At 47.9% G+C, this 18517-nt stretch overlaps 1 protein-coding gene and 1 long non-coding RNA gene across 5 annotated transcripts; one reads left to right on the forward strand and one right to left on the reverse strand.

Moving 5' to 3' along the window:
- Positions 1 to 837: 837 nt before the first annotated feature.
- On the reverse strand, positions 838 to 16336 carry TCHP (trichoplein keratin filament binding). Of its 3 annotated transcripts, none has more exons than XR_014826943.1 (13): positions 16196 to 16336; positions 14463 to 14656; positions 13143 to 13353; positions 12523 to 12579; positions 10881 to 10949; positions 10043 to 10216; positions 9119 to 9231; positions 8645 to 8711; positions 7172 to 7344; positions 6279 to 6360; positions 3859 to 4049; positions 3127 to 3270; positions 838 to 2142 (listed from the first exon to the last, which is right to left on the reverse strand). XR_014826943.1 is itself a non-coding variant. In XM_003483443.5 (13 exons), exons 2-13 carry the CDS (start codon positions 14654 to 14656, stop codon positions 2110 to 2112), a joined length of 1503 nt encoding a protein of 500 aa, XP_003483491.1. In that variant the 5' UTR covers positions 16196 to 16336; the 3' UTR covers positions 838 to 2109. The 3 variants fall into 3 exon arrangements, 2 of the variants coding, with proteins under 2 accessions (XP_003483491.1, XP_084851719.1); XM_003483443.5 differs by having other exon boundaries at positions 3859 to 4044; XM_084995593.1 differs by having other exon boundaries at positions 3859 to 4044; positions 9649 to 10216.
- Positions 2099 to 16907, forward strand: LOC146396611 (uncharacterized). Of its 2 annotated transcripts, none has more exons than XR_014826978.1 (3): positions 2099 to 2213; positions 8241 to 8343; positions 14312 to 14674. It is a non-coding gene; the product is annotated as an uncharacterized LOC146396611 (long non-coding RNA). The 2 variants fall into 2 exon arrangements; XR_014826977.1 differs by lacking the exons at positions 2099 to 2213; positions 8241 to 8343 and adding exons at positions 12554 to 12665; positions 15552 to 16907.
- Positions 16908 to 18517: the final 1610 nt, after the last annotated feature.

The following is an 18517-nucleotide window of genomic DNA, read 5'->3' on the forward strand; positions in this document are numbered from 1 at the left end:
GTGGGCATGGCCAAAATAATATTTAAAAAACCCGGAGTTCCTGTCGTGGCGCAGTGGTTAACGAATCCGACTAGGAACCATGAGGTTGCGGGTTCGGTCCCTGCGCTTGCTCAGTGGGTTGACGATCCGGTGTTGCCGTGGGCTGTGGTGTAGGTTGCAGACGCGGCTCGGATCCCGCATTGCTGTGGCTCTGGTGTAGGCCGGTGGCTACAGCTCCGATTGGACCCCCAGCCTGGGAACCTCCATATGCCGCGGGAGCGGCCCAAGAAATAGCAAAAAAGACAAAAAAAAAAAAACAAAAAAAAAACCCACCCAATATATGTGCATATACAGCCACAAGACAATCAATATATATAAGCTAAGAAGAGTCTGTGCTATGCTAGAAATAGTAGGAGAGTGGAAGCTCTCAATCTGGAACAAAGATCGAGGCCCAGTTTAGAGAGGAAACATTTAAATATATTAGGGTAGAGAACCAGTATAATTTTTAATGCTAATAAGATTACCGCCAGGCTTCAAAAACAAAAAAATTCAGAGAAATAAAAAACATTCCAGAAATATGTGAGTGACTATTTACCAGGCATTCTGTCCACATTGATTCTACCTTGGAGTTCAGACAATGTATGACTGCTAATAATTCCCTGTGGTTTACTCAAAAGTTTCAGTGGAAATGAGAGGAGAGACAGTACCACTTTCACAAGGAAAATGAATGTAGCCTAGAAAATGTGACCAGTCACAGAAAATATCTAAACCTGTAAGAGATGTAGATTAAATCAATGAAAACCTATCATTCTATACAACCCACTTTGCAACAATTAACCAAAGCAACAGTGACAAAGCTTGGAAGCAACGCCATCAAACAAATATTATATTTCACAATTAATGAACATCTGAAACAGGGGAAGTAAAAATGAATACACTTAATGAAAGTAGTGCTCAGGGGATCACAGCCAAAGAAATTTAAGACAAGAAAATGAAAAACAGATTAAGGGATGTAGTTTTGCAGCTCAATTTGTTTTTACAGCACAAAGGAAATGAAAGGTAATGTAGCCCTTAGACTTGGGATTTTTTAATAAACTCTGTTTTTAATAACCTGGAACACAGGCCTGTAATTAGCTGTAACTTACTGAGATGTGGAATATTGAACACAATATAATGAAAACTGAAACCTCAGAGGAAGAATATGAAAAAAGTACAAGTCATAAAAATATGATTATTGCTGCAAGGAACTTACTGCTATATATAGAGCTTAACCTAGAACTATGTCACATTGATAGAACAGTGGGAAGAGAAATTTTTGGCCGATCTTGGTTAAGTCTAATCTAGTTTCTTCAGGTTCAGTGCCCCTCCCTCTGGGCACATAAATCCCAGAAGGCAGCACACCGCCGAGCCCTTCCCAAGACACTAGAGGTCCAAAGTGTCATGCAAAAAGGTTAGACCTGTGGAGGTCCCCTTTTGAGGCCCAGTTACACACATAATGGGATCACACACACACCCTGCACTGCTCTGTGGAAATTTTACCAAAAATTCTTAAGGGAGGAAAGACTTGTTTCTCACCACCTGTCCAGAAAGCATCCATGGATGACATCAGACTGTCTTAGGGTTCATAGTGCCTTTTTTCCAGAAAACAAGACATGATCCTTTTGGGACCACTAAATATTAACAAACTGCACCAAGACCCACAAGTTTATATTCAATAGAATTGTTAAATGGTAATTTTAAATACTGAAAAACTTCTATCTCTAGCTGGAGTCCCCACTGGAGGTGACAGGGGTAAGACAACAGGAAACCACGTATCCTGTTAGGGAACAACTTGTAACTCTAGCACTGATTTAGACTCTTACATTATTTAGAAACATCAGTCTGCTATACACTGGCAGTGAGTGACTATAAAGCCCCTTTCTGGGATAAGAAAAGCAGGAAGGGGCCTCCCGCTGGGTGCTGCATTTCCATCACACCTTATTCCGGCCAGACCCTTGCTCATTTAATCATGGACCTGAGCAGGCTCGCTGAACTATTGACATGTTCTGCAGACAACTTGCAAAACGCTCTGGTGGCTGCACATCAAAGGCCTCACCATCCTTGTTCTCTGTGCTCACAGGACCAGCGATGTCAGTTCCAAGCAATTCTGGGGTGTCCATAAGGCTGAGAAGAGAAAGAAAACAAGACTGATTGGTCAGCAGTCTCTGGAACATCAGAAATTAATCTCATTTCAAGTAAGAGCTAAAAGCACAGTAAAAATGGCTGTTTTCATTTCCAGCTGAAAAATCTTTGATCCTAAGCCATAAAAGAAGTACTTTTAAGTACCAGCCCTAAGTAGTATCTCACGCAGCCCTGTGAGACCCTGATCTGAGACAGTCACTGATCCATGTTCGATTAAGTTTAGAAAACGCTATTCCCTGGACTTCAAGAGCCCAGCCAGTTAGGACACCAACCTTTCAGCAGGGGTATTACCTACTCTGTTTCATCAGCTTTCCAAGTTATATGACCACAAAGGGGCCAGCCTCTCTGTCTGGCAGCACTTTGGAGCACGGGGGTGGCCAGAGTGGCCCTTGTAAAGGAAAGCAGAGGTGACAACCCTTGGCAGTTCTTAGGTACTTCAGTCATCAGTTCCCTCAAAGCAGGGGTGACAGCCTCTGCTTCTCTGTGCTCCCCTGGGGCAGAGACCCCTGCACTGGGGGTCACTTAAGGCCTTCCAGGGTCAGGGAAAAGAGGAGAGGAGGTATTCAGATGACAGGGAGGGGGCACCCAGAGGTGCTGAGGGCAGGAGAGGAAGGGAAATGGTCCCCAGTCACCTGGCCGGGTTCTGCTGTCTGGACAATTAGGACCCGGCACCACTGCTGTCTCTGTCCCAAACAGGCACACAGCTTAGCAGTCAGGACTTCAGTCCCTGGGCTGTAGTGGCAGGAGCCAGAGCAAAGTCGCCACAAGGGCTGTTTGAGCCCAGCCGAGGACTAAAACACACCCTGTATCGAGGTTCCCTACCAGTTGAGAAAGGATGAAATACAAAAGAGAAGCAAGGAAGAATGTGAGCTGCTGGGAAGCAGCCCTGGGCCCCAGGCTGTGAGTGGAGAGCAAGGGCCAGGCTGACTGACGCGGCACTGGCACCCTCCCCTGCGGGCTCCCTACCTTGGGCCGGTAGCCCTTCTGGGCCATCATCTTTGCCTCCTGCTGCAGCAGGGCATCTGTGAGCTGCTCTGCCTGCCTCGCCTTCTCTTCCTCCTCTTCCTCCTGCTGGTCCGCTTCCAATACCTGCAGCTGGCGCTCTGCAACCTGAGCACCAACAGCAAAAAGTCACCAAGGGACGGGCCTTGGGGCAGAACCCTGCCTCCGATCCGGAGGGACAGCTGGGGTGCCCCTGCTGGAGCAGCAGCGCTCAGCACTAACAGTGGCAGTGCCCTTGTAGGAAGGACGTTCATGACACTCGAGAAGGGATGAGAATGGTAATACACCTCTTGTAAGAAGTTCTGGGTATGGCTGTGTGTTTGGAAGATCCTTTCGTTTTAACTATTAGGTACTGAAATGAATAAAGAGAGACAAGTGGCCAGTGAGCCAAGTGCTTGCAGATGCAGACAGGAAAGAGGTAAGGGACAGCAAGGGCAGCCATGCTCTCATGGGAGCCGGAGGACCTGGAGCCCAGCTGAACTCCACAACCAAGAGGGTCAGGGTTCCAGCGGGAAACAAAAAGGGACACCCTGAGCTCTGAAACGTGGGCTTCCTGGACAAGGAACAGGCCAGGCTGTGGAAGTAAGTCAAAGGTCCCTGAACCCAGTGCCATGATGGCACAGGGACCCAGCAGGGCTGGCTGCCCATGCTCATCCCTTCCATAGGTGGTGGCCTCCACCCAGGACACAGCCCCACCTGGGCTTCTAGCTCCTGCTTCCTGGCTGATTTCAGTTCCTCGCTCTCCTCCTTCTCACGACGAGCTGACTCTCTTGCTTCCTCAAGATGTCGAATAAGTTGCTCCCTGTGCCTCAGGGATTCCTCTTGCGCCCGGCGGTTTTGTTCAATCTTCTCCTGTATTTGTTGTTGTCTCCCTGTCAGAACCTATCCTTAGCAGGAAGAGGGAGGATTCCAGTTAGACTTCAACAGATGCCTGTTCGACCAGCCACGGACGGTCCGCAGCGGCAGCTGCACCAAGACGCAGCTAATCCTCAGCGTCAGGCCCAAATACACCACAGACAAGCCCAGCCTGCAGGATCAGTCCAAACAAATGTTTCCCACCCGTCCCCATCACACACAACGTGCACGTGCACTGTGTGTAGGGAGCCAGCCAAGCACCAGAGACATCAAATCAGCAGGGATGGAGCTCTGTGCCCAGGTCAGACACACAGCACCAAGGTGACTCTCACCCCGTCAGTGAGTTCTAGAAAAAGAAACCACAAGCCATACAGATGGCCAGAGGCAGAGTCTAGGTCATCCCACCAACCTTGTGGATTTAAATTTACTGCTCAGAGGTTAAGGATCCAGCATTGTCACTGTAGCGGCTTGGGTTACCTCTGTGGCATAGGTTTGATCCCTGGCCCAGGAACTTCCACATTCTGTGGGCATGGCTGGAAAAAAAAAAAAAGGTGCTGCTCAGAGCAGCAGAAACCTGCTGTGTCTGAGACTTGGCCACATAGCAAGATTACATCTAGCACATGCTCAGGACTTGGGAACCAGGCACAGCAGGAAGCCACCTGCCATACCCAACAGTCATGCTCTCTGGAAGGGAAATATAAAGTGGCCACAATGAGGAGGAACTCTTTTTTTTTTTTTTTTTTTTTTTGTCTTTTTAGGGCCGCACCCGCGGAATATGGAAGTTCCCAGGCTAGGGGTTGAATCATTGCTACCGTTGCCGACCTACATCATAGCCACAGTAACCCAGCATCCAAGCTGTGTCCTACACCACAGCTTATGGCAACACCAGATCACCCACCAACTGAGGTAGGCCAGGGGTCAAATCCGCATCCTCATGGATATTAATTGGATTCGTTTCTGCTGCATCACAATGGGAACTCCTGGAGGAACATTTTAAATGGGGGAAAATATCAAAAGGTGCTGGAAAATAATCTGGTAGTCTCAAAAGTGAAAAAGCACCAGTTGGGACTTGATTTCCCATGGATCCTAAAATGTAGCATGCTGGCATGCAGAGAATATAATTTTCATTTTAAAACACTTTAACAAAAAAAAAAAAAAAAAAAAAAAAGGAGTTCCCAAGCAGCACAGTGGGTTAAGGATATAGCATTGTCGCTGCTGTGGCTCTGGTTGCTACTGTGGTATAGGTTTGATCCCTGGCCCCAGAACTTCCACATGTGTGGGCAAGCCCCCCCCAAAAAAAACAAAAACAAAAAAACCCTACCACTTTAAGATAACTTTCAATACATGGATAATACTTATTTCCCCCAAAGATTTCCTTTAAATTGGAGTGAGTCGTATATGCATTACTTATATAAGACAAATAAAACAGTAATGTTCTTTAATCCATTTCTGGTTATATACTCCAAGGAAAAAACTCCTAAATATGGAAATGGCTTCTGTACCAAGATGTTAACTGCACTGTCTCTTATAATGGCTCAAAATTACAAAAAAAAAAATGTATCCACAAAAGGGAATGGAAACACAAACTAGGTATATCTACATGATGATATATTATACAGCCATCAAAATGATATTTACAAAGAAGATGTAGTGGTATATTAAAATGCTTGAAATGGAGTTCCCATTGTGGTGCAGTGGTTAACAAATCCTACTAGGAACCATGAAGTTGTAGGTTCAATCCCTGGCCTTGCTCAGTGGGTTAAGGATCTGGCGTTGCCGTGAGCTGTGGTGTAGGTCACAGGTGTGGCTTGGATCTGGCATTGCTGTGGCTGTGGCGTAGGCCGGCAGCTACAGCTCTGATTAGACCCCTAGCCTGGGAACCAACATATGCTATGGGAAGTAGCCCTAGAAATGGCAAAAAGACAAAAAAAATTAAAAATAAAAAAATAAAATGCTTGAAATCAAAGAGCTCAGTATAATAAGTAATAAGTAGAAAAAATATTATGCATAGAAACAGAGGCAAAGAAGAAAATGAAGTAATAGTGGCTATGTAGATGATGGGGATCCGAGGGACTGGTTTTGTTTTTACTTTTCTGTACTGAATTGTTTTCTAATAAGCTGACACTATTTTTATAATGATATTAAAAATGTATTGAAAGTAATGAAAGGGGACTCTGATCCTAGAGCATTTGGAAGGGTCAGTATGTGGTCACTAACCCAGGACACCCACTCAGGCCAGCCCACGCCATAGCCAGGATTACCTCGCTCATCAGCCGGTCTCGAGCGCTCCTCTCCCGGGCCCATTCTGCCTCTCTCTTTTCCCACATCTCCTTGGCCTCTTCCCTAGGGAGACATAGACTGGATGAGAGCAGGCCCTTCCCAACAGTGATGGCAGAAGAGAACCGAAGAACCACAGGCTCCAAAGCTCCAGGAAGCACACACCTTCTATGGGGCCAACCTTCAAATAAACTTTCAGCAGACTACAGATAAGGACAACTTTATAGAAAGTATTACCATCATACGTACTTTAAGTTTCCTTTTTTAACTCTCTAACTCCTTCCAAAAAGCAATGGTGATGACACGCACCCAGGACATTTAAACACTGAAGTGCATGAGACCCTCAAGACTGGAGAGGAGGAGAGGTACTGCCAGTGCCTAAGCCCTATCACCACGTTTCTGGAGTCACTCTAGCTCACCCTGTGGCCGGGGGTAAATAAGTGACCACCTGGAATCCCTGTGACCTTAGCACGTGGATGGATGTTGGGATTAAACAGGATGAGGACCATAAGGCAGTGACACAGCATTGGCACACAGTAAGTGTTCAATGGGTGTTACCTGCTATTCTATTACTTCAATCATCCTTAGTTTTTAGGATCCAGACCCAATCATAGAGACCTAAGGAGCACTCAGTGCCTCCATAATTTATAAAGATTTCCTTTCAAATTTCTAAGATTTCAGATGAACAGATCCTTACTCTTAACCCTAATGGTTTCTATCTTAAAAAACCCAAGGGAAACACCCCACAAGCCAGGTCCATTAGCAACAATGTGCTCCTCGTGGAGACAGAGGAACAAGGACGGGCGTTTCCGCAAGAACAGATGACCCTCACGGAGACCTGGGACCTACAGGTCGACGCCAGGAAGGCACCTCTCACCTCAACAGCATCTGCAGCTCAGCCTCCCGTGCCTTCTCCAGCTGCAGCTGCTCCTCAATGACCCGCTTCATCCACGCAGCGTCAGCCAAAGCCCGCTCCCTCCGCGCCAGATGCAGGCGCTGGTTCTCGTCCTCCTCCTCCAGCAGCGCCTGCAGAATGCGCTTGTCCGCCTCCTAGAGGAAGGGGCAGGAAGTGCATGGGCGTGGCCCCCAGCTCCACCGGCGTCACGGCCCCTGCTCCTGCCAGCCCCTCTCGCACTGAAAGCAAAGTAAGCTTTCAGGGAGATGTGGCTTTTCCAGAGCAGGCAGGGTGTGATCGCTTAGGGACAGCTGAGATGCCACAGAGACCCAGGAGCCTTTCTCTGCCCACCGGGACAGACCCTCTGCCACCACCCACATGTCCTTGCCCTCAGACATCTCTGGTAGCACAGCTTTTTAGAACACAGTTTGCCAGCAATTCCACTTCTACACATGTAAGCTACAGAGACACAAATGCACAAAGATGCAGCACCGAATGCACCGTGCAGCTGTTCAGTAAGAGGAAAGCCAGCCGGGGTGGGAGGGAACTCTCCTCTCCAGTCTCAGTGAGGGAGCCCGTTACTTGCCAGGAAAACGGAGCTGCTAGTCAAAAAGAGCAAGCTCGATCTAAGAACACTGGTCTTAAAAGTTCTCATCACAAGGAAAATTTATAACTATGTGAGGTAATGGATATTAACTAAACTGACTGTGGTAATAATTTTGAGAGAGAGATATATATACATAAAATCCTTATGCTGAACACCTTAAATTTATACAAGGTTATATGTTAACTATCTCAATACAACTGGAAAAAGTAAAAAAAAAGAACACTGGTCTTGAAGTCAGAAGTGTACTGTTAGGTAAATGGGCTGGGCAATGCCACTTCAAGTACACTTAAAAACAAAATGAACACCCTCGCCCAAACTCACCACTCCCGTATCTGTGTATATAAACACAGTTGACTCTTGAACAGCATGAATCTGGATGTGTGAGTCCACTGACATACGGATTTTTTTTTCAATAAATAGAATACTTGTATTTTTACTTTACAGATCTTTAAATTAACTAAGCGTGGAGAAAAGTGTTCAACTAGAGATCGGTCTACAGATTCCAAAGAGCCAGGGCTGCAGTCCTGATTCAGTTTTCTGCCCTTCGGTGAGTCATTTGTCAATTCCTTTTTTTTGAGGCAGAGACAGGGAGTAGTTGATTTTTGATTCTGCAGGGGCAGGGGTGGTTAGCATCCCTAACCCCTACAGGTTCAAAGGTCAACTGTTTCTCTAGAAAGATACACACCCAAGCAGATACCCCTGGGGAGGGGCAGGGATTGCAGGCGCTGCTGGTCAAGAGGGAATGGCACTTAGCATTTTCTTAGGAGAATGCACCCATTAATAAGCAACGGAAAACTTGCTTTTTAAAAGAAAGCAAAAGAAACACCAGGCTGTTGCTTTAGACTTACCAGTTCCTCTTGGATCTGCTGTGTACGTCTGTTGAGTTGCACATTATATTGATGTCTCAGAAAGCGTCTAGAAATGAGAAAATGTGGGTTGCCTTCAGTGTTTCATAAAGAATTTGTAGAGGAGTTCCCGTCGTGGCACAGCAGAAGTGATTCTGACGAGGAACCATGAGGTTTCGGGTTTGATCCCTAGCCTCACTCAGTGGGTTAAGGATCAGGCGTTGCAGTGAGCTGTGGTGTAGGTCGCAGACATGGCTCGGATCCCGAGTTGCTGTGGCTCTGGTGTAGGGTGGCAGCTGTAGCTCCAATTAGACCCCTAGTCTGGGAACCTCCATATGCCACGCGTGTGGCCCTAAAAAGACAAAAAAAAAAGAGAGAGAGAGAGAGAGAATTAAGCAGAGGTTAGACAGCAATACTAGTGCAAGTGAGACAAAGTGGGAAGGGCAGGCGAGGGCTTGGGGCCCTTCTCACACGCACCCCAGCTCCGCCTTCTGCCGCAAGGCCGCCATCTGCTTCCTCTCTTCCTCCAGCCTCTCCAGCTCCCAGCGCTGCTTCAGCAGATTCTCCTGCTCCTTCTTCAGTTTGGTGGCCTGTGGTTACAAGACAGTAAACCCAGCTAAGTGCATGAGAATCAGAGCTTCTTTCATCTCTCATCTCCATTTTCAGCAGACACAACACAGCAAGGGCAGCCTGGTCTCTTGGTGCTCAGGACACCCTCCCACGTCCAGGACTCAGCCCCCTGGGCCCAGTGCACCATGCAGCCCAGCTAGGCCTTTCCCAACCCTGCCAATGATGCTAAGCCCCCTTTCCTGTGCTCCCACAGGACCCTGCACCACCCATGCCTTACTATAAATTAACATCTCTCTCCCCTGTCTGACACAGTGCCCGTCATGAAGGCCAGGATGGTGGGCTGTGCTCCTAGCCATATCCCAGTGCTTGGCACCTAGAATAAGGTCTGGTTCTTGAATCACTCAGGCCTGGGGAAGGGGGGGGGGTGCTATACTTGCCTGAATGGGAAGATCCAGCCCCTCTGAGCAGCTCTGCCCAGTATTCTCAAAACATCCTCCTGGACCAAAGATCCTCATGGTTTGGTGCCTTGAGACCAAAAGCTGCTAGCCTGGGTCAAGTTCACTTTGTACACTTAAAATCCAAGTTCTAAGGAGGCTCACAGATAGCAGGTCTCTCAGCCACTCTGAGAGGACAGGTACTAATTTGGGCCCACAAGCCAGGAGTGTTGAAGAGCCAGCAACAGGAATGCATGTCTGAAGGGAGGACCCAGCACTGTTCCACTTCTTAGAATCATCTCCCTGATACAATCTCTGCTTAGCACAGCTTTTTAAATGTCTGTTTCATAACAGCAAGCAGCTGCGAGGAGGCTCTGGCAGCCGGGCTCACCCTCACCTCCATCTCCTTCACCTTCAGCTCCTCCATCTGCTGGCGCAGCGCCTCCGCCTGCAGTTTACCCTCCAGCTGCCTCCTTTCCTCTTCAGCCTTCATCCGTGCTAGCGCTTCCCGTCGGGCCCTTTCGTATTCATTTTCATATCGTTTTTCCTTTTCCTCTTCAGCGGCTTCTTGCTGCACAGAGCCAAAGGAACCCGGGGTCAGGGTCTACAGCACAGAGTCAGCAAAGACCCAGCTCCCCACCCACCAATCAGCAGGCCTCAGGGCCTGCTCCTCATTCTGCACATCTACACCCAAGGAGGCTATACCCTTAGCTGTGTGGCCCAGGCAAGGGTGTCTTCCTGAGCTCGGTTCTCACTGTGGGAACCGTGGGAGTGGTGCCGTCCTCAGGGATGAAGCTGGGAGGCTTTTGGCTTGGTGCCTGGCACAAGGATGCCAGGGTTCCTCCCTTTCCACACGTCAACAAAACACCTTCCAGAATGAACCCCAAGATAAAGCGGTGGGTCCATGGAAGAGTGGACTTTCATCCCCAGGGGTGCTGCTGTAAACCATGTCTGAGAATTTAGGATGTAAACTACATGAAAATAGGGCACCAGCAACAAAAACAACCCTCAAGGATGCATGTTGCATCTACCATCAGCCAGTCCTGGTCACTTGGTCTTACTCTGCCTCTGGGAGTGACCACAGACGAGTCTAGTTTGTGTAAGAGCAACAAATATTCAGTTTTAACATGTGTTAAGTAAACAAGGAAAAGTCTATTCCTGGATTGGAATCATTAACATTGAAAACAAGAAACAAATTCAAAGACATGGAGACAGTCTCCCACCACATACCATACCTGTTTTTTTTCCTCTTTCTGCATTTCCCAAGAGTTTATCACATGCTTCTTGTGAAGGTCCAGTTCAATCTGAGGATGAGAATGTGGAGAATATGAACGTCCCCACTGGTTCATCAGACAGAGAGATATTCAAGCATAGCACAGCTCTGGTTATGGCCAGGTGTCTTTATAAGGAATTGCACGGTGACCCTGACATACAGTTGAATGCAAGTGAATCAGAAAGCCAAAGGGCCAGGCACTTGTAAATCATCTCAAGAACTGGAACAAAGTAGCAGAAACTTTTTTCCCAGTACCCTTGGGGCTGAGCAGGACCGGGTCAGTAGGCAATGAAATGGAAATTCAATCTCAAAGGCCACCCCAGTTGGTCTAAAGCTTGCCAGGCCCCAGGGCAGCAGGAGCTGGGTGAGGAGCAGGCTCAACCCTTGGCCTGGCTCCCCAGCACTCCCTCTGCAAAGCAGCAGCTGTAAAAACATGCACGCTCTGAAGCAAGAGATGCAACAAATTCAGGGTTATTAATAAGAGATTTGGGTTTAAAGAATCTTTTGAATCAGGAAACAACACTGTCTGAAAGCTCTTGTTTTGAGAAATTGTTTATAAAAGTTTTAAATTTATTTCTTATAGATGGAAACATTTGCAACTAACTTGAATGTTTTGAATAAACTTTGAGTACATGACTTTGGAGGTTCTGCTTTAATCTATAAGCCACGGGGAGAGGAGTCCTCTGTGGCGTAGTGCTAACCATACAATACTCCAGAACATTCTATTACCTGTGACTGGCAATTTTTAAATGTAGTTATGCTTTATAAGTTAATACCACCAAACATACACACAAACTAAGCTGAAATAAACTAATCTTCATCATGGGATTGTTTCTCTCTAGCCCAGTCTCTGCTGAGTGCTGTTACCCAAACCTAAACGCCTCCCTCTCCTTGCACTGAGGTCTGTGCCTCTGTCCCCCTTTCTCCTGCCACCTCAGTTCTGGCCTTCACATCACTCACCTGGGCTGTGGCAGCAATCCTTCAATTGATATCACCCCTTCTGGCCCACCTCAACAGTGCTGCCAAAGCTGCTGTTCTCCAAAATGCAGCTGGACCCATTTAAAATCATGCAGACCCTCCCCAACGCTCCCAGAGGAAGGACACACAAGGCCATCTGTGGTGGCCCTGTCTGCCTACCCAGCATGAGACTCAGTTCTTGGGGTTCACCCTCCCTGTCTGACGTCCCAGCCTCTCAGCCACTTGTAGCTCAAGGTGGCTGGAGGGTTTTGTCTCACTCCAGCACAAAACGCAAGTTTAAAAACAAGGTGGGGAGCTCCTGTCGTGGTGCAGTGGAAACGAACCGGACTAGGAACCATGAGGTTTAGGGTTTGATCCCTGGCCTTGCTCAGTGGGTTAAGGATCTGGCATTGCCATGAGCTGTGGTGTAGGTCGCAAACGAAGCTGGGATCCTGCATTGCTGTGACACAGGCCAGCAGCTACAGCTCCGACTGGCCCCTAGCCAGGGAACCTCCATATGCTACAAGTGCGGCCCTAAAAAGACAAAAGACAAAAAACAAAAACAAACAAACAAAAAAAAAAACAAGACAGGAAACATGATTTCATTGACTTAGGCAAATCAATGGAAGGGGCTCCTCAGTTTTCACCTCTCGAAGTTGGGGGTTGTTCTTTTTCCAGTGTTCATACAGAAGTTGTTCAGCAATCTGTCAAGGAAATACAAAGCGGGAGGCCTGATGTCATTTTTCCAATCCATTCACATTTCGGATAACCCATGTGGAAGTCAACTCAGGTAAGAGTGCCCTACTGGCGCCAGCACCGCACCGCCCTGCAGACCTCCCACGTGCCTTGTGCCCACAGTGCTGGAAACCAGACACTGCCTGGAACTGCAGGGCCCTGACAAGTGACTCTTACAGGGTGGCCAAAGGGGGCCCAAATCTGATGCTGCAGATGGGTCCTAGATGCTAAAGATCTGTTTCAAACTAAACAGAGATTGGGCTTACCACAACACACGACTACTGTGGAGGATAAAATACACCAGTCCAAGCCCTTTGTGGGACCACAAAACTGGCATAAAGAAAAAGGACTCAGACCTAACAGTTTAAGGGGCCAAAGAGAATAGAGATGTCTCGTAGGAAACACACATGAAGAAGAACTCAGAGCAAGCACTTCTCTTGGCTGGCTCTGGAACGAGCTCTTATCAGGTGACCCCACATGGTCTCACTGTGACTCCTGCTCTGAAGCCTCCTAAAGAGTTTCTCAAAGTTACCAGTTTCCTTTGCTCTTCTCGGGCCGACTTCAGATTCCCATGCCGCTCCCGGATTCTCCTTTCCCTCAAGTTCATGCTCAGCCTCAGTTCCTCTAGTTCTCTGACTAGCAGGTCCTGCTCCTCCAGCAGAAGCTGTCTGAGTCTCTGCCGTCTGGCTTCCAGACGCTTTCTCCCCTCCTCCTTCATCTTCTCCCGCTGGTAGGCATGCATGCTGGGCGAGAAGGGGCCACCAGCAGTCAGTCAGTCGTGCCACAGCCACACGGGGAAGGGTAAGGCGCAGCTCAACGTGGGGGGTGAAAGAGGCTAAAGCCAACAGAATGGGGTGACCCAGGAAGGTGCCCTCTGGCCAAAGGAAAGAGAGCAGGTGACAGAACACTAGACATTATAGAATCTTATTTTTGCAAGAAGAAAATGTATAGTGAGCTTACATATGCATGTGCTAAAGGGACTAGCTAATATTTGAGCAATACCATGTACCAGGTTTTATATTAACCCAGACAATTTTATACGAATCATCACACAAATCCTGTAAAGTAGGTTCTGTTTTAGTCCCACTTCACTGATGAGGAAACTGAGGTTCATTCATATAGCAAGTGACAGTCAGGATTTCTATCTAGGTCTGTCTGACTCCAAAGCCTATGTTGTTGTTTTGTTTTGTTTTTTTGTCTTTTGTCTTTTCAAGGTTGTACCCACAGCATATGGAGGTTCCCAGGCTAAGGGTTGAATCGGAGCTGTTGCTGCCGGCCTATGCCACAGCCACAGCAATGCGGGATCCGAGCCACATCTGTGGCCTACACCACAGCTCACGGCAACACCAGATTCTTAACCCACTGACCGAGGCCAGGGATCAGACCCACAACCTCATGGTTCCTAGTTGGATTCGTTTCTGCTGTGCCATGACGGGAACTCCCAAAGCCTATGGTTTTAACTTCCATGTTTTTATATGTATTTCTATAAAAATGGGTATCAGTATGTACATATATTCACACACAACCACAAATGGAGAAAAGTATGTGGGGATGTGCACCAGTTAACTGTGGTTCCTTCCTGGGGATAGGGGGTTTCAAGGAGACTTGCAGATTCTACATACATTTCTCATCATTTTATCTTTTTCAGTACAAATGTGTTGCTTCACTGACGATCTTTTTCTTTTTTTTTTCAATTTCCAGTGGAAAGACATCACCGTGCAGGTGATCCATGCAATCCAGTAAATTCCTTAAGAACACATGCTGGCCAGCCACACTCCCCCAGATCCTCAGGTCACATCTGACCAGAAAGTGGCCCACCAACCACAGCTGGTGGTGGTCACCACACTGTTACCTCCGCTGGTAGGAGGACCTGGAGCTCCATTCTGCCTGTTTGGAGCTGCAGATGTCAGACATCTTGAAGTAGCGGCTGTTCTCATCCCACTGCTGCCGAAGCTGGGCCTCCTGCTCCCGGTGTCGCTGTCGTGCGGCCTGCTGATCCAGGAGCCTTCGGCTGCACCAGGAGGAAGGCAGTGTGGGGAGTGCCATCTGAGAAGAACAGCATTGGTAAGAAAATGAGCCTGTGCCAACCCCTTGCCCCTTTAATGAGTGGGCCTCACCCCTGGGCTGCACATTGGGATGGTCTGGTAGAGGCTGGGTCCTAATCCAGACCAATTGAAAGTCCTGTGTAGGCCCCCAGTCATTAGCACTTTAAAAATGACTTGGTGGGGGGATAAATTAGGAGTTCAGGATTAGCATATATACTACTATGTATAAAAGAGATAAACAACAAGGCCCTAGTATATAGTGCAGGAAGCTATACTCAGTGTTTTATAATGACCTATAACAGAAAGGAATCTGAAAAAGAATATATAACTGAATCATTGTGCGGTATACCTAAAACTAATACAATATTGTAAATCAACTATATATCAATTTAAAAAAAATAAAGACTTGCCACTGGGGCTGCAAATCATCTATTTAAATAAGCCTGGACTGCACCCAGCTGTGAGCTAGATGTCATCAAGGGAACCACAGACATAGAGGACCAGTCCTGGCAATGCTAGACAAGCACACTGGTGACTTCTATGCACTGCCTAAAGTAACAGAGACGATAACTTAAGAGATGTGTTTGTGTGCCAAGCTCATGACATGTATGGCCTTTTTTGATGTTACTCTCACCCCATTATTTGGATAGGTGAGAAAACTTAAGTTCAAAAAGGTAAAACAACTTGCTCAAGATCACAAGGCCAGGAAGTAGAGAAACTTTATAAAAGCTAGGGGATCCCATTTCCTGTCAGTCTGAGAGGAGGGCCCTGGCTTTGCAGACAGCGAGAGGCTGCCTGTTGGGATCCCTTTGGCAACTCCCAAAGAGGAGCCCAATCCAGGTGTCACACCTGGAAGTGCTCTGGATTAGCAAGAAGGGAGACCCCTCATTTTACAGATGGAGAAACTACAACTCAGAGAGGAATCGACTTGCAGATCAAGGAGCACTCTGGAGACCCGACAGCAGAACCAGTCTGACTCCAGACACCTCTTCCTCTGGTCCAAAAGCTGCCCCATGTCCAGGGTCTACACAGTGTCTGGCTATGCTCGTGCTTAAGGAGCGTCTATTGAATAAGCAAACTCAGAGCCCTCCAAACCTGGAGGGAAATAATCTGCTTCTATGAGCCAAGTTTAGCCTGAGGCTGCCAGTTTATGATCTGTCTTAAGACTGTGCCAGGCTTGACAAACTTTCTTCCTAGTCCTGTGATCCGCCTGCAGATAAACTTTGCACCAGGAATCAAGAAATGTAGGATTCCAGTCCTGGATCGGCCACCAACAAAATGGGCTGCTCCCTGAACTAGTCGAATCCCTCTCTCAGCCTCAACGGCCACGAATGACAAAAGCGGTTACACAGGCAAGTGTAGGACCCAGATCGCGCGCAGGGGGCAAAGTGAGGACCGGAAGTCGAACCCCCGCAAGCCCAGCGATCGCCGTCTCGGGTAGGCGGGCGAGCTTCCCGCCAGCGCGGGCCTGACTGTAGCGGAGCTCTGCGGGTCCCGTCCCCAACGCCGGACCCCGGCCAAGCCCAAACCCAAGACTCACGTTTCTCTGCACCCCGGAGATTCGGAAGAGTGCCCCAGCCCGAGCTCCCGTACGCCCCAACTAAGCCGAGCCCAGCCGGCAAGACGCTCCGGGGAAGCGATGCACCCACCAGCCTTTTCCCCCTATCGTTGTCGGGGCAACGGGCCAGTGACGGGGCGCGGCGAGGGCCAAACTTCCTCCCGCGCGATTGCTGGCCGCTCTGAAGGAAAGAAAAAGAGGTTGTGTTTCTCTCTGGCGCCCCCGCGTGGTGGGCGGGAGCTCAATCGCAAACATCACTGGTCCTGTAAACTGGGAAGGAAAGAAGAAAAGAATCCGTTCACTACACCAAATTCAGAATGGTGGCTACATAGGGGAGACAAGGATGAGGGTTGGGGGAAATCAGAAGAATATAGAAGGGGATATATAAGCCACATGAGAATCATCTGGGAGCTCTTAACAATCCAGATGTCCAAGCCAAACTCCAGAGAAATCCCATCAAGCTCCCTGAGGGTATCAGTGGTTGTGTAAGCTCCCCAGGTGCATCCAACGTGCAGCCAGCTCAAAGAACTGCCGATGTAAATAGGTATGAGTTATTAGTAACTTTCTATTGTCTTAGGATGGTGGTGGGTTCAAGGGTGTTCATTCTCTTAGTGTGTTTTATAGCTCGCATGTGTTACATGTATTAAGTATCAATCATTCCATTAAAATAAATAATAAAATATTCACTCTTTCATTCATGTTCTTTTCATTTTCTCATTCTTGCCTTAATTTCTTTTTACCTTCATTCCTTCATCCCTTGTCCGCTTCTCTCTTTTTCCTGGATGCAGAGTAATGTCCTTTGAATGTAGTGGCCTCTGTTGCAGCCTTGACCATGCTAGATGTGTGGTCTTGGACAGGTCACTTCATCACTCCATGCCTCAGCATCCTCATCTGTAAAATGAGAATGTTAAAGTAATTGAGAAAGGCGGCCATTCGACTGGGGAGGCTCTGACCCTTTGGTAGCCTATGCAAGCAAACCTAAACCTAGGTCAGATTCATCTGAGCTAGTGAAATTTACCAATCCCAAAGAGCCAATGAGGGAGTTCCCCGTCATGGTGCAGTGGAACAAATCTGACTAGGAACCAGAGGACGCAGGTTTGATCCCTGGCCTCGCTTGGCGGGTCAAGGATCCGGCATTGCAGTGAGCTGTGGTGTAGGTCGCAGACTTGGCTCGGATCCTGCGTTGTTGTGGCTGTGGCATAGTCTGGCTGGCAGCAGTAGCTCAGATTTGACCCCTAGCCTGAGAACTTCCATATGCCGCAAGTGCAGCCCTAAAAAGCAAAAAAAAAAAAAAAGAAAAGAAAAGTAAAAAACCAAATAGCCAATGAGACTTTCCCAAACAAGGCAGTTACTTAAGCGGCAGGCAATCAAATGATTTCCTCGTTTCCACATCTTCTCTGCAAAAACCTCTCTCCTAGGTTCTGCCCGTACACATTCGGTTCAGTGCTACCTGATTCAAATCAATAAGTCTTGACATTTTTACTGTGCCTCAGTTTATCTTTTAACAAGAATACCAACAGGGCTGCCTTCTAGGGTTACCCTTGTGAGATGCAATGAAGGTTTAAATGGAGCACACCTAGGTGCAGAGCACCTGCTGTCCCACAGGGGCCCACACTCTCTCACATCTCACTTTACTTGACATGTGTTTGTTCAACATCTGCCCTGCCCCAGGGTTAGCCTCTGATTGGTTTCGCCCTCTTTGACCAAACTTTTGGCCAATCTTCCATGTGTCCCCAATGAAGAGGGGAAGTAGGTACCCACCCTGATCAGCCCAGCCAGAGCAGCCCTGACAACAAAAGAGTACATATAAAAAATACTTGTTACTGGGCCTCCTTGAGTGTGGGAGGAACTTCAGAAATGTGTGGATTTTATTGTGAGAGACTTGCCTTCAGTTCCTGGATTTTGTCCCTCTTGGACAAGGGCCTTCCGCTCTCTGGACCTCAGTTGCCTCATCTGTATAATGACCTTAAGGGAACAAACAAGCTCCACCAGTGGGTTCAAGGGCCTAAGGCTTGACTGGCCTGGTCCTGGAAGCCTGAGACCCTGGGCCATAACCTCTGGGCTTCTTTTTTCGGGACAGCGCTTGCCCAAGGAACAATAGCTTGTAAGTGGTAGATCCAGGGAACTGAACCCAGCTCTATTAATTCCCTCTCTGCAGTACCATGAGGGTAGTGCTCATTACCCTCCATGCTGTGGTTCCAGTGTCTGGCATAGAGCAGGCACAATAAATATTCATTGACAATGAGTGAGCAGATTCCCTCTAACTTTGAGTCCTGCAAAAGAAAAAGGGGAAGATGGTGTTTA

This window comes from Sus scrofa, chromosome 14, assembly GCF_054392235.1.
Source record: "Sus scrofa isolate SSC_HxYL_T2T_F1_AM1 chromosome 14, Sscrofa_HxYL_maternal_Yorkshire_Landrace_v2.0, whole genome shotgun sequence".
Taxonomy (NCBI): Eukaryota; Metazoa; Chordata; class Mammalia; order Artiodactyla; family Suidae; genus Sus; species Sus scrofa.

Coding starts and splice junctions, on each gene's coding strand:
- TCHP (XM_003483443.5), bottom strand. CDS start 14,656: ATGGCACTCCCCACACTGCCTTCCTCCTGGTGCAGCCGAAGGCTCCTG. Junction 10,950..12,522: donor ACAACCCCCAACTTCGAGAG/GTGAAAACTGAG, acceptor TCTCATCCTCAG/ATTGAACTGGACCTTCACAA. Junction 4,045..6,278: donor GAGACCGGCTGATGAGCGAG/GTAATCCTGGCT, acceptor TGCTAAGGATAG/GTTCTGACAGGGAGACAACA.